Source organism: Pipistrellus hanaki (assembly GCF_964339955.1).
Source record: "Pipistrellus hanaki genome assembly, chromosome: 3".
Taxonomy (NCBI): Eukaryota; Metazoa; Chordata; class Mammalia; order Chiroptera; family Vespertilionidae; genus Pipistrellus; species Pipistrellus hanaki.
Genome location: NC_140505.1, coordinates 429,433 through 442,550, shown reverse-complemented (window position 1 = coordinate 442,550; position 13,118 = coordinate 429,433). Strand labels below are relative to the sequence as shown.

Here is a 13,118-nt window from a genome sequence, read left to right as displayed (position 1 = left end):
CAGGGACTTGACACTGTGTGTGCGGCACGGAGACAAATTTCGTGCACCAGGCCCAAAATACATCACTTATGCTAAGCCCCACATCTGCAAACCAAGACTTCATTCCAGTTCCAGCCTTCCCAGTATTGTAGTAAGCTTAGCCCGCCAGTTTGGCATCTCCTGGTCGGCATCAAGGAGGTGTTAATATCCAAAATTTAAATTTAAATCCTCCTAACAGCCGCAACTGTCTCCCAAGAAGGGTGACCTACCAGACATAATCCTTTCTAAAAAGTGGGATTTCCTGATCCCACCCCCTCTGTGCTTTTAATAGAGCTTCTGCCTGCGGACTGAGAGGTCCTGGGTTCGATTCTAGTCAAAGCCATGTACCTTGGTTGCAGGCACATCCCCAGTAGGGGGTGTGCAGGAGGCAGCTGATCGATGTTTCTCTCTCATTGGTGTTTCTAACTCTCTATCCCTCTCCCTTCCTCTCTGTAAAAAATCAATAAAATATATTTTAAAAATAAATAAAAGTCTTCCCCAGTCCATAGCCTCCAGAGCTCCTTCCTGCTGGCTGGATGGGGTGCCAACTCACCAGTGAATCCTTCTGTCAAGCCAATCAGACCTTTAAAATATACTTGGTCCCATTTCTGTTGCTTTAGAGCACATGTGTCAAACACAAGGCCCGCGGGCCAAATCCGGCCGGCCAGGCCTTGCAATGTGGCCCGCACCGCGCTGTCATCACTGCACTCCGCTGTCAGTTTATGACATTGTCAGTTTATGACTGTTCAGTAAACCATTCGGCCCGCGATTTAGGCTGGATTTTAGATTTTGGCCCCTTCTCTGATTGAGTTCGACACCCCTACTTTAGAGTGTCGTAAGGTCATATTTATATGCTTGTATAATAGCTCTATGTATGATGCCTATAATTACATCTTCTACGCAATAGGGCTGTTGTGAGCATCCCATGATATCACGCAAAACGAGAGAAAGCCTTGCTAAACTACCGTGTTTCCCCGAAAATAAGACATCCTCCGAAAATAAGACCTACTTACAGGTTTCCTTTTGAGTGAAATATAAGGCATCCCCCAGAAAATAAGGCCCCCCCTAGGCTAAACATGAGAGATTTGGTCCACTGATTCTGAAAGAAATGGAGTCACAAGAAATTCACCAGGAAATTCAGGAATTGGATTGTTAGGATGATGTTCCAGAAGATGATGACATGATTGTCATTGAATAAATGAGTAAATTCTTGATACTGTAGGATTCACAGTTTGTCTGGTTTGTGTTGACAACTACCATATTACCGTACCGTATAAAGGTAATAAATTTCCTTTATTTTCATTTAACAATCAATGTGTACCGTATTCTTCTTCATGGAAAAATAAGACATCCTCTGAAAAGACCTAGTGCATCTTTGGGAGCAAAAATTAATATAAGACACTGTCTTATTTTCAGGAAACAGGGTATCAGGACACTGGAGGAGGCAGCAAGACAGAGGCAATTAGTTTCCAGGTTACCACGATAAATACCTCTGTAACAGAATTTTAGTGAGAATCCAGGAGGGAAACATATACGTAAGGTAATGCACTCACTTCCTAGGAAGGATTGACTGATAATACACCAGTAAGCCATAACTGTCACTGTCTTTAAGGCCCCCTTAGGGGAAGAGGAAGTTCGAAGGGGGGGGGGGCACGAGGGGGCCAGGGCCGGTAGTAGCTCATCAATATAGCTCATAGATGATTGGCTATGAGGTATCTGGAGCCCAGTCTCCACACCAGGTCCATCCAGCTGATTCCAGACGGAGCCTGCCCTCTGGCCCCCAGGTCACAAGGGGCCCTTTGACTCTTCAGGTTGTGACTTCCACTGAGGAATGGAGTGTGTTTAATCAGCACGACCGACCGAAAGTTGGTACTGCGAGCCCTAGAAATGAAAGGGTTTTTTAAAAAATATATTTTATTGATTTTTACAGAGAGGAAGGGAGAGAGAAAGAGAGTTAGAAACATCGATGAGAGAGAGTCATCGATCAGCTGCCTCTTGCACACCCCCTACTGGGGATATGCCCGCAACCAAGGTACATGCCCTTGACCGGAATCGAACCCTGGACCTTTCAGTCCCCAAGCCGACACTCTATCCATTGAGCCAAACAGGTTTCAGCGAAAGTGGGGGTTTTAATACATTTTAAAAAAATACATTTTATTGATTTTTTTACAGAGAGAAGGGAGAGAGATACAGAGTAGAGAGTTAGAAACATCGATGAGAGAGAGTCATCGATCAGCTGCCTCTTGCACGCCCGCTACTGGGGATGTGCCTGCAACCAAGGTACATGCCCTTGACAGGAATCGAACCCGGGACCTTTCAGTCCCCAGGCCAACGCTCCATCCACTGAGCCAAACCGGTTTCGGCTTTAATACATTTTTTTATGGCATTACAGACATTTCCCATCTGTCCTCCCCTGAAAATGACAGTTTTCACGCATTTGCTTCATTTTTTCATTTTTTTTTTGGTATTATTTTATTGGTTTGTTTTTTTTTTACAGAGAGGAAGGGAGAAGGATAGAGAGTTAGAAACACAAAGAGAGAGAATCATCGACCAGCTGTCTCTTGCACATACCCTATCAGGGATGTACCCGCAACCAAAGTACATGCCCCTGACCGGAATCGAACCTGGGACCTTTCAGTTCGCAGGCCGACGCTCTATCCACTGAGCCAAACCCGTTTCGGCTTGTGTCTTTCCTAAGTGCAGAAGACAAGGATCCTTTAACCGGTCCAGGGTCTCAGAGAAAGTGTGTGGAAGGAAGGACAGCGGCTTGACAGCCAGACCCTCCCTGCCCGGAGGCGAGCCCGGCGGACACGCCCAGAGGCGCCCTCCCCATTGGACCCGCCCGGCGCGTGCTCCCGGCGTGCGCCTGCGCAGAGCCTCGGGGGCGGGGTGCGCCTGCGCCCTGCGCGGGGTGGGCGTGACTGCGCCTGCGCCCTGCGCGGGGTGGGCGGGGTCGCGCGGGCGGGCGGGCGGTTTGAAGCCGGTCGGCGGAGCGCAGGGACGCAGCGCGGCCTCGGAGCGCGCAGCCCGCAGCCGGGACCAGCGAGCTGGGGCGCTGGTTGCCAGGGGCGCCCGCCCGGCATCCCCACTCGCGCCGGCGTCCCGGGCGACCATTCCGCGCGCGGACGCCAGGGCGGCGCCGGGGAGCGCGGGGCACCGCGGCGAGGAGCGCTCTAGGCGGTTACTCCGCGGCCCCGGGGGCCTGAGCGGACGACGCCCTCCCTCCCTTCCGCGCCCGCTCCCAGGTGGGCCCCGGTGCGGCGCCGAGAGCGCCCGCGTCGCCTTCGGGCACCGAGGGGTTCGGCTCGGACCTTAGGGGCTGCCCGCCCACCTAACGGACGAGAGGACCAGCGGAGGCCTCGCGGAGCAGGACACGGACCCACGGGGACGCGAGAGGCGCGTCCGGCCAGCGCAGGAACCGCCCAGCCCCAGCCCCCGGGGGCCCGGTCCCGCTTCCCCCTCGGCCGCGGCGGAGACCGGCACCAGAGCGGATCCGCCGAGGGAGCGGCGCATGCGCGGTGCCGCCGCGGCGCTGGCGGGTCGGGCTCGGCGCGGTCGGCGGTGCGGCTCCCGGCCCCCCTCATGGCGGCCCCCACGGCCCCGCGGGGCTCGGTCCTGAAAGGTGAGGCGGTTCTCCGGGCGGCGGCGGGGAGCTCCCGGCCCCCCGGGCTGTGTGGGGCTGTCCCGGGTTCGGGAGGTGGCGCCGCCCGGGCTGGCGGGGCGGGCGGTGCTGACTCCGAGTACCGGGCGGTGGGCCGCCCCCAGCCCCACGGGCCTTGGCGTTCTGCTCCCCCGGGGGCCCGCGCGGGGCGGGCCGGAGGCTGCAGGGACGCCGGGACTGGAGGTGGGAAAAGCATTTTGTACCAGCATTGAGCTCCTCATTTAGGTGAGGTCCGCGGCCACGTGCGTCGCTGTCATTCGGGCAAACACCGCGGCCCGAGGGGTTCGGCTCGGACCTTGTGGGCCGATGCGGGGTGACGCTGTGGCCAGCAGCTCGGCCTCACCGCACTTCGCAGAAACCGAGGCACGGAGGGTGCGGGCGCTCCCTCCACCCCGCCCTGCGCAGAGCCAGTCCGCGCCCGTGATGGGGGCGCCGGGCCTGCTCCTGACCCGGGAGGGCACCTGGGTGGGCACCTGGGCCCGGAACCCCAGGGGTGTGGGAGCAGCAGGCGGGCCGGTTGGGAGAAGGGGTCTGCAGAAGGGCCTTGCCTCGGTGTCCAGGCATTAGCGTCGGAAGAGAAGACAGGGCTCTCCCTAAACCCAGATTAGCTGTCAGCAGTGGCTGCCTTCGTACGTGGGCATTTCTGTAATGTCCACCTGACGTCCCTCCTGCGTGGCTCACCTTGTGAGAAGGGCACCCTGCGCCTCCTTCCTCAGCGATAGGTCTTGAAGGGAAGCCACTGGAGCCGGGTCTGCTGGCTGCCTGCCCCAGCCCAGGTCTGCTGTGGCCTGTTCTTGCAGGGCTGCAAGCCGTGGTTGCTCCTTACTTTTTTAAATGGTTGGGGGTAAGGGGTGTTGAGAAAGATGACAGACGAAAACTATATCAAATTCAAACTTCGTTTTTTGTAAAGTTTTATTGGAATACAGCTCTGCTCCTGAGTCTGGAATATTTACTGTCCTGTCCTTTCCAGAAAACAGACTCTGGCCCTGGGAAAGTTAAGCCTGGTTTGGGGATTAGGGAGGAGCATTGAGTGTTCATAATGTAAACGGTGTCATGTGTACGACTAAGGATGTCCTTTGTTTGAAATTTGTAAGAACTATAATAGCACAAATGCTATTTTGAATAGGCTTGTAATTGAAGAAATTTTTTAAAATTTAGTGTAAGTATAACAAGAGAAATAAATTGAAATACTTGGGCAAGGGAGGATGTAATTTCCGTATATTTCATGCTAACACCTTGTTTGTTTTCAGATGTAGTGGCTTATGTTGAAGTGTGGTCAGCCAATGGAACAGAAAATTATTCAAAGACATTTACAAACCAACTTGTGGAGATGGGGGCAAAGGTAAGAAATTTATTTCACCATTGTACCAGTGAGTAACAAATTCATCTCACCATTGTACATGTGAGTGACAGATTCCCCTCACCATTGCTACATGTAACAAATTCACCTTACCATTGCTCCGTATTGTAGACCTCTGGTACATAATTTGGGGCGTTATTAGAATGCGAAGGGGAAAGAAGACAGTGGGAAAGTGACAGGAGAAAAAAGACCACAGTAAGAATTTATGCCCATGAGGGAGGAGGACTCTAGGGTAGGGGTGTCGAACTCAATCAGAGAAGGGGCCAAAATCTAAAATCCAGCCTAAATCGCGGGCCGAATGGTTTACTGAACAGTCATAAACTGACAATGTCATAAACTGACAGTGGAGTGCAGTGATGACAGCGCGGTGCGGGCCACATTGCAAGGCCTGGCGGGCTGGATTTGGCCCGCGGGCCTTGTGTTTGACACATGTGCTCTAGGGTGAGAATACGGACCTGCCATTGGTTACTTGGAGGCGTGATGCTGCTGGTCAAGTGGGGAGTGCAGGGAAGGGAACGGGTGTTTAAGGGGAAGGTTGTGAAGTTGGGACATTGGGAATATCTGACAGATTTTAGGTGTACCACGCGAGAACTTGAGGTAGTCAAGGCTAGTGCATTTTGTACCAGCATTGAGCTCCTCATTTACTAAGAATTGTCCTTGGAATAAACTTGAATTTTGCTGGATGTGTTGTATGCATATACTGAGATGATCATAATGATCTTTTGTTAATGTAGTGAATAATCATTATTGATTTTTTTTTCACATTAACCAACTTTGCAGTACTGGAATACATTCAAGTGGTGGGGATGTTCAGAGGCAAAAGTCAGTTTACAGTTGTGGGTACACGAAACAGTTTATTCTCGCATTGTTATTTGTTAATTCCTATACTGTTTTTCATGTGAATAACAGTAAACCTACTTTTGCCCGCCAGTATTACCCACCAGTTTGCTGTTTTGTTGCTTATTTTGCATCTGTCTCCATGAATGGCACTCGCTTATACTCACTTTATGAAATTGTGTGCAAATAGTAGTAATGTAACTTTTTTTCCTGCACTCTATCTTTAGGTCTCAAAAACTTTTAACAAGCACGTAACTCACGTTGTGTTCAAAGACGGATACCCACGCACCTGGGACAAAGCCCGAGAGAGAGGCGTCAAGCTCGTCTCTGTGCTCTGGGTCGAAAAGTAAGTCCTTTGTTCCCTTGAGGAGCTAGTTTAGTGAGCAGAGCAGTGCATTTCCCATGAATCACAGAACCAGGGAGTGCTTGATTGCTATCTGCCTCGTGCTGGACACGTCATTGGACACCCTCCAGCCTCAGTTTCCAAGTTGGAGAGTGGTTATAGCTTACCCCCTCTCCCACCCCCCCACTGTCCCCCAGAGGGGAAGGAGCACACAGCCAGGAACTTGTGCTTCGAGGGCTCAGGAAACAATAAGGGAGCAGATGTCATGAAGTGATTGTACCAGCTGCTGCCTGGGTGGCCATAACAACCTTCCATGGACTAGAACACAGACCTGTAATTCTCACTGTTCTGGGGGCTGGTGTTCAGGGTTAGGTACTGGCAAGGCAGGTTTCTTCTGAGGCCTCTCTCTCTGCTGGGTCTACAGATGGCTGTGCCTGAGTGTCTGTGTTCTCATCTCTTCTTACAAAGACACTAGTGACCTGGAGCATTGATTCGTGCACATTGAAAGGAAATTAATTAGAAGGTGGCTGGCGAGAAGGGCCAGACACGCGCTGGAGCCAACCTCCTGTGGTCCCGCCCCAGCATCTGCGGAGTGAGGAGGGTCCCTCCTGCAGATGGCGTCCCTTGACCTGGCCGGCGGGGATCAGGCCAAATCCAGCTCTCTGACATCCCCTGAGGGGTCCCGGAGTGCGAGAGGGCACTCGGCAAAGTTGCTGTCATACAGCATGTGGAACACAAACACAAGTGTGCAGTAAACCAGATTTGGGGCCAAAAGTGCCCCAGCAACACATAACTCATGGCCAAAGGTGGAATCAAATCATCCCGTCTGAGGAATCAGGCTTCCTCCTCTCTGGTTTTGGATGCATCACCTGAGAACCGCCGCTGCCAAGTCACTGTAGCTCGGCAGCTTCTGCTTTGAGCATCTGCTCCCTGGTGGTCAGTACACGTCATAGCTACCGGTCGGATGGACACTTAGCATATTAGTCTTTTATCTATTTGTATAAAACCCTAATATGCAAATCGACTAAACAGCAGAACAACCTAATATGCAAATGGACCGAACAGCAGAATGACTGGCCGCTATGATGTAACTGACCACTAGGGTGCAGATGCTTAACACAGGAGCTGCGCACAGGCCCTGACAATGGCAGCAGCAGGGTCAGGTGCAAGTGGGGGGGGGGGGAGGGACCCTGACCAAACCACCAGTTGCCCACAAATAGGCCCTGATCACCAGCCAGGCCTAGGGACTCTACTGTGTACGAATTTCGTGCACTGGGCCTCTAGTATATATAAATTAGTCCCATTGGATTAGGGCCCACTCGTATAACCTCATTTAACCTTAATTAGGTCTTTGAAAGCTCCTCTCCAAATACAGTCATGTTCTGAGGTTCTGGGGGTCAGGGCTTATGAATTTTCTGGGGCTCAGTTGAGCCCTTGATGCGAGTGTTAAGGTGAAAAGCATGGGAGGAGGACCAGGTGTGGGACCAGGGCCAGGGTAGGAGCAGGGAGGGGTGGAGGCACTGAGTGAGCCAGGCTGGATGTGGGCGTGCACTAGCGGCAGCAAAGGAGGGCTGCCTCTTTTGAGGAGGGTGGTTGTAAGTTGAAGGTGAGGCAAGGGGAGCAGCCCCCAGCTGGAAGGAGGCAGAAAGCATTAATCAGGGTGGGGTTTTGCCAGCAGCCTCCACCGAGGGAGTGGAGGGAAGGGCAAAGCAGTGATAAGGAAGGACCGGCCAGCGCCAGGCTTGCTGAAGGGAGGTGTAGGTCTTAGCTGGATTGAGGGGTTGTCATTTACTTTAAAATATTTTCTAATTTTTTTTTGCAGTTTATTTTACCCATTGGTTATTTAGGAGTTTCTTGTTTAATTTCCACATATTTTGAGTTTTCCAAACGTCATTTTATTTTTGGTACCTCACTTTATTCTGTTGTCATCAGAGGATGTGTTTCTATTATTTCAGTTTCCTCAGGTAGCCTGACTTGTTCTATACCCTACCAGAGAATATTGCATGTGTGCGGGAGAGTGTGTGTTCTGTGGCTATGGAAGGGATCTTCTGTACGTACCTTCCTGACAGGTCAAGGTAGTTGGTTCATACTTTTTTTTAAGTCTTATGTCCTCTTCTTGATCTGTCTACCATTAAATGGCCTATTGATGTCTCCAAATGTCATTGTTCAATTGCTGATTTCTCACTTCAGTTCTGTCCGTATAGCATTTCTTTAAAGAGATGACAACACATTTTCTTAGTTTTTCTTGTCTGACAATGTCCTTATTCCCAGTGCATCTGTGAATACAGTTTGCATGGACATGCAATGCCAAGTGGACAGTGGTTTGTATCCAGGTGGACAGCAGGTCCAGGTGTCCCCACAGCCTGCTGTCTTCGGGGGCTCAGGAGGCACCTGGTCACGTGCCCTTTCCTCTGGCTTCTCTCAGTCTTTCTTCTTAACTTGGGTTTTCAGAAGTTTCCCTGGTGTGCTTTCCCACTTGTCTTGTGTGGATGTCACCGGGGTGTTTGAACGGATGAACTACTCGGTTTTGGCTGTTTCTTCACGCGACTTTTCTGCCCCTTGACCCTCTCTCACTAGAACTTGGACAGAGCCTTGGTCTTCATTGAGCTGCTCAGCTCTGCGGGAGAAGCAGCAGAGGTGGGGGGGTGTGATGGTGGTCGGGTGGCCTGGGCCCTCCTATGTCAGCATCCTTTGACCTTTGACATCTTCCCACTGTCCCTGAGGCCTGGCTTTCTTCATTATTTTTCAGTTTTTATTTCCTCGCCAAATTGATCTTCACATTCACTGCTCTTCTCTGTCAAATCCATTTTATCATTGTGTCCATTTAGTACATTATTTTGGGCAATATTAGTCGTTACAGTTCTTTGGCTTTATTTTTATTTTTGTTTTTATTGATTTGAGAGAGGAAGGGAGAAACGGCGATCTGCCGTTCCTCTTATTCACAAACTCCTTGGTTGATTTTGAATGTGCCCTGACTGGGGACCTGACCGTGGCGTGGCAGGACAACCCTAACCATCTGAGCTGCCAGCCAGGGCCCACTGGTTCCTTTTCACACATGCGTGTGTTGCTTCTCCGCTGAGATGTCTGTCTTTGCTCTCCCTGCCTGTCACTACAGGAGCATTTCCTTACAAATGTAATTGTAGCCATCCTGTAAGTGCTGCTTCGATGATTCCAGCCAGCAAGGCTGGCATCTGCCGGTGGGTTTTCTCTGGAGACTGTCGCGTTTTCTTGGCTCCAAACGACGTAGCTTTGGGCTGAGTTTTGGCCATTGCGCGTTACAGACCCTGGGTTCCTGTATGCTGCCTCCTCGCCCCGCTCTCCCCTGTTTGCGCTCGGCCCCTCCTCCCTGTCCCAGTGGACGGGACCCTGCCCCGAAGCACTCTGTGTCCCGTCTGTAGGAGGCCCCGGGTCACTCTGGTCCCTTTTTGTGCTGTCAGAGCCGCTCTGCTCTGTCTTGTCACCCACCTGTCCGGTCACCATGGGCTGTGGTCTTTCTGTTCCATGTAAAGTGCATCCACGTGTTTGTTTTGTCTGTGCTGTGCTTCCACGGAGGCCTCAGCACCTGGCTCATCATAGGTGCCCAGTGACTACTGGAGGGCGTGGAGGCACTGCCTGCATGACACAGCTTTCCGTGGGTTACAGCCCAGGGGCCTCTGGGCTTCGGGGGCTCGCATGCTGTGTGTGGAGGATGCCATCAGATTATCTCCTGGAGAAGTGCCTGCTCCCTGCTTTCCCAGCAGTGAAGGCCCTGTCCCCCAGCCTTCTTCACACCACGCCCTCACACTGTATCCTTTTTTTTAAAAAAATATATTTTATTGATATCTTACAGAGAGGAGGAAGGGAGAGAGATAGGGAGCTAGAAACGTCGATGAGAGAGAAACATTGACCAGTTGCCTCCTGCACACCCCCCACCGGGGACGTGCCCGCAACCAATGTACATGCCCTTGACCAGAATTGAACCTGGGACCTTTCAGTCCGCAGACCGACGCTCTGCCACTGAGCCAAACCAGTTTTGGCTCACACTGTATCCTTACTCCACACCCTCACACCATGCCCTCACACCATATCCTCACACCGCACCCTCACACCACATTCTCACACCACACCCTCACACCGCATCCTCACACCGCATCCTCACACCACACCCTCATACAGCGCCCTCACACCACACCCCGCCCTCACACCACACCCTCATACTGCACCCTCACACTGCACCCTCACACCGCACCCTCACACTACACCCCGCCTTCACACCACACCCTCACACCGCGCCCTCACACCACACCCTCAACACCTCACCCTCATACTGCACCCTCACACCGCACCCTCACACCACGCCATCACACCGTGCCCTCACACCACATCCTCATACTGCATCCTCACACCACATCCTCACACCGCGTCCTCACACAATATCCTCACACTGCGCCCTCACACCATATCCTCATACCATATCCTCACATCACGCCCTCACACCTCACCCTTACATCACGCCATCACACCACATCCTCACACCACGCCCTCATACCATATCCTCACACCATGCCCTCACACCACACCCTCACAACATATCCTCACACCACACCATCATACTGCGCCCTCTCATCTTCCCCACTTTGTAGGTGAGAACATAAAGTTGGTGTCATGTGTTTCCTTATTTTTAGTGCACTCGAACTTTCTTCAACAGATCTTAGAGGTATCCCCAAATGGACCTTTATTTCAGGTTCTATGTCTGCTTTGTTAGGTAGGGGCTGTCCAGGCTGTTGCTCCTGTTTTCTTCTGGAAATGTGAGCAGTACCTATGAAGAGTCACTAGGTGTCGCTAGAAACCCATCATTGAAGTTTGCTGAGCTTGTTCTGCAGTGAACATCTGTGTGTACAAGGCCTGTGCTTCTAAAGCACCTGCCGCTAGCTGGTTCTGCTAGCAGCAATGTTTGGTGTCACTGTATTAGTTAAAAACAGGAGAGCAATGCACACCCATCTCTGGTTACCCGTGAGGTCATCAGGCCCAAAGTTGTAGGCGTTCCATCTCAGAACAGGTTTGTGGAGGAGACAGGCCTGCTGTCCACAGAATCGGGGTCAGCCAGGTGAAAGGTCACAATGCTGATCAGGTGATGTTCACTGGAGGGCATTGCCAGCCAGGCCCTGGGAGCCACAGCCTGTGGGGTGTGGACGCCATGTGAGACCCCAGCTCTGGTGCCGTCTGCAGAGTGGGGGTCCTGCCACCCACCTCGCTTACTGTCTGTTTTGGAAAGAATTCTGCCATCCGCTGCTCAGCGGTGCCTCCCATTCCACAGCCCGGCTGGGCGACAGGGTCCGAGAGAAACACACAGAATGGAGAACTGGCTCCGAGGAAAGATAAACTTTCTGCCCTCCACTTCTTCGGCACCCTCTGGCTCTAACGTACTTCTTTACCTCTGTTCACATGGGGCACTTAATGGCACATGCTCACATCTTCCTGAGCTCCGTCATGGTCATTCTGGAATGTGTCCCACATCTAAGGTCATGGTCATTCTGGAATGGGTCCCACGTCTAAGGTCATGGTCATTCTGGAATGGGTCCCACGTCTAAGGTCATGGTCATTCTGGAATGGGTCACACGTCTAAGACTATCGCCGAGGAATGCTTCCTGCACGTGCCGCCTCAAGAACACCAGGGAGGAGACTGGACAGTGGGAAGTGCACTGACTGTACTTGAATGTGGGTACTTACTTCATAGACATGTCTGTAACAGTGGCCGTGCGTGGGCGTCCTCCGTCACACTGACACGTGCCCCTCACACCATGCCCGGGGTCACCATGCGCGTCTAGCACAGGTGCTCACAGAGGACTTGTCTCCTCGCGCAGGTGCAGGACGGCGGGGGCGCACGTCGACGAGGCCCTGTTCCCGGCGGCGAACACCCACGAACGCCTGCCCTGTCTCGTTAAAAAAAAGGTAAGTACCTGACCCTAGTGGACAGTTACTCATTTATTCATTCTTTTGCTTTATTCCTGGGAAGGAAAGCTTTCAGCAGTGGATCAGGCGCTGCCTTCAGTGTCACCGTTGATGTCACTGTCACAGCGTCCTTAGTGGGTGAGCAGTGAACTTTGCCCTCTGGGTGCTTTGAGGGATCTGTGAGAAACGGGGACTTTGTCAGCCAAGAGAAAACCAGGTCGCCAGGAGGCCAGTACACAGTCCGGCACCCAGTGGCCACGGCAGAAGAGGGTGGGTCCAGTTAGATGCCTGCGGTCAGTGCGGCTGGACACCTCCACTCCGGTGCAGAGCCGGGAGCAGCAGTATTCTTACCAAGAGCTGCGCCGGGACGCTGCTTCCCGGCTTCACAGGCCCACGTTTCCTGATCTGTCACCGTGTGTATGTGTAGTTATACTTCCTGGTTTTTACTGGCCGAACGGGGTTACTGTGATTTAAAGATAAGATTAAGTAATGTTTTTTCCTTGGGCAGTTAAAAAGTAATTGCTTTTGTGTTTTACTACTATGTTATCGTGATAGTCATAATGTAATGAGAGTAGCAAAAATAAGAAGAAAGAGACTATTTTCAAGGAAACTACGAATGCTGGGATACTGAAAATGCCTCAGAGGCAGAGCTGGGACAGCCAGCCCTAGTTACGTATTGTGTTTTTAAATCCTCACCTGAGCATATGGTATTGGCTTCTTGGAGAGTAAGGGAGAGGGAGGAACACAAACACTGACGTGAGAGGGACTCCGTGGATCGATCGCCTCAGCCCACACCTGGATGTGTGCCGACCGGCACTGACCTGGGCCCTTCGGTGTGCAGGATGATGCTCCAGCTGACTGAGCCGCCCTGCCAGGGCCCTTATTAGTTTACAATCGAACAAACTCACACGTAGTGCAAAAATGCCTCCTGAGGGTTTTATTATTACTGTGATTGGAGAAACCCTGAA

General features: G+C 52.1%; 1 protein-coding gene across 2 annotated transcripts in view; it reads left to right on the top strand.

The window, feature by feature from the left end:
* Positions 1-2,978: 2,978 nt before the first annotated feature.
* MCPH1 (microcephalin 1) overlaps positions 2,979-13,118 on the top strand; it is an 89,637-nt gene continuing 79,497 nt past the window's right edge. For both annotated transcript variants that reach the window (XM_084878338.1, XM_084878339.1), the window contains exons 1-4: positions 2,979-3,640; positions 4,930-5,021; positions 6,104-6,222; positions 12,063-12,150. In XM_084878338.1, coding sequence (XP_084734464.1) covers positions 3,601-3,640; positions 4,930-5,021; positions 6,104-6,222; positions 12,063-12,150 — 339 coding nt within the window. In that variant the 5' untranslated portion in view covers positions 2,979-3,600. The remainder of the gene's footprint in view (positions 3,641-4,929; positions 5,022-6,103; positions 6,223-12,062; positions 12,151-13,118) is intronic.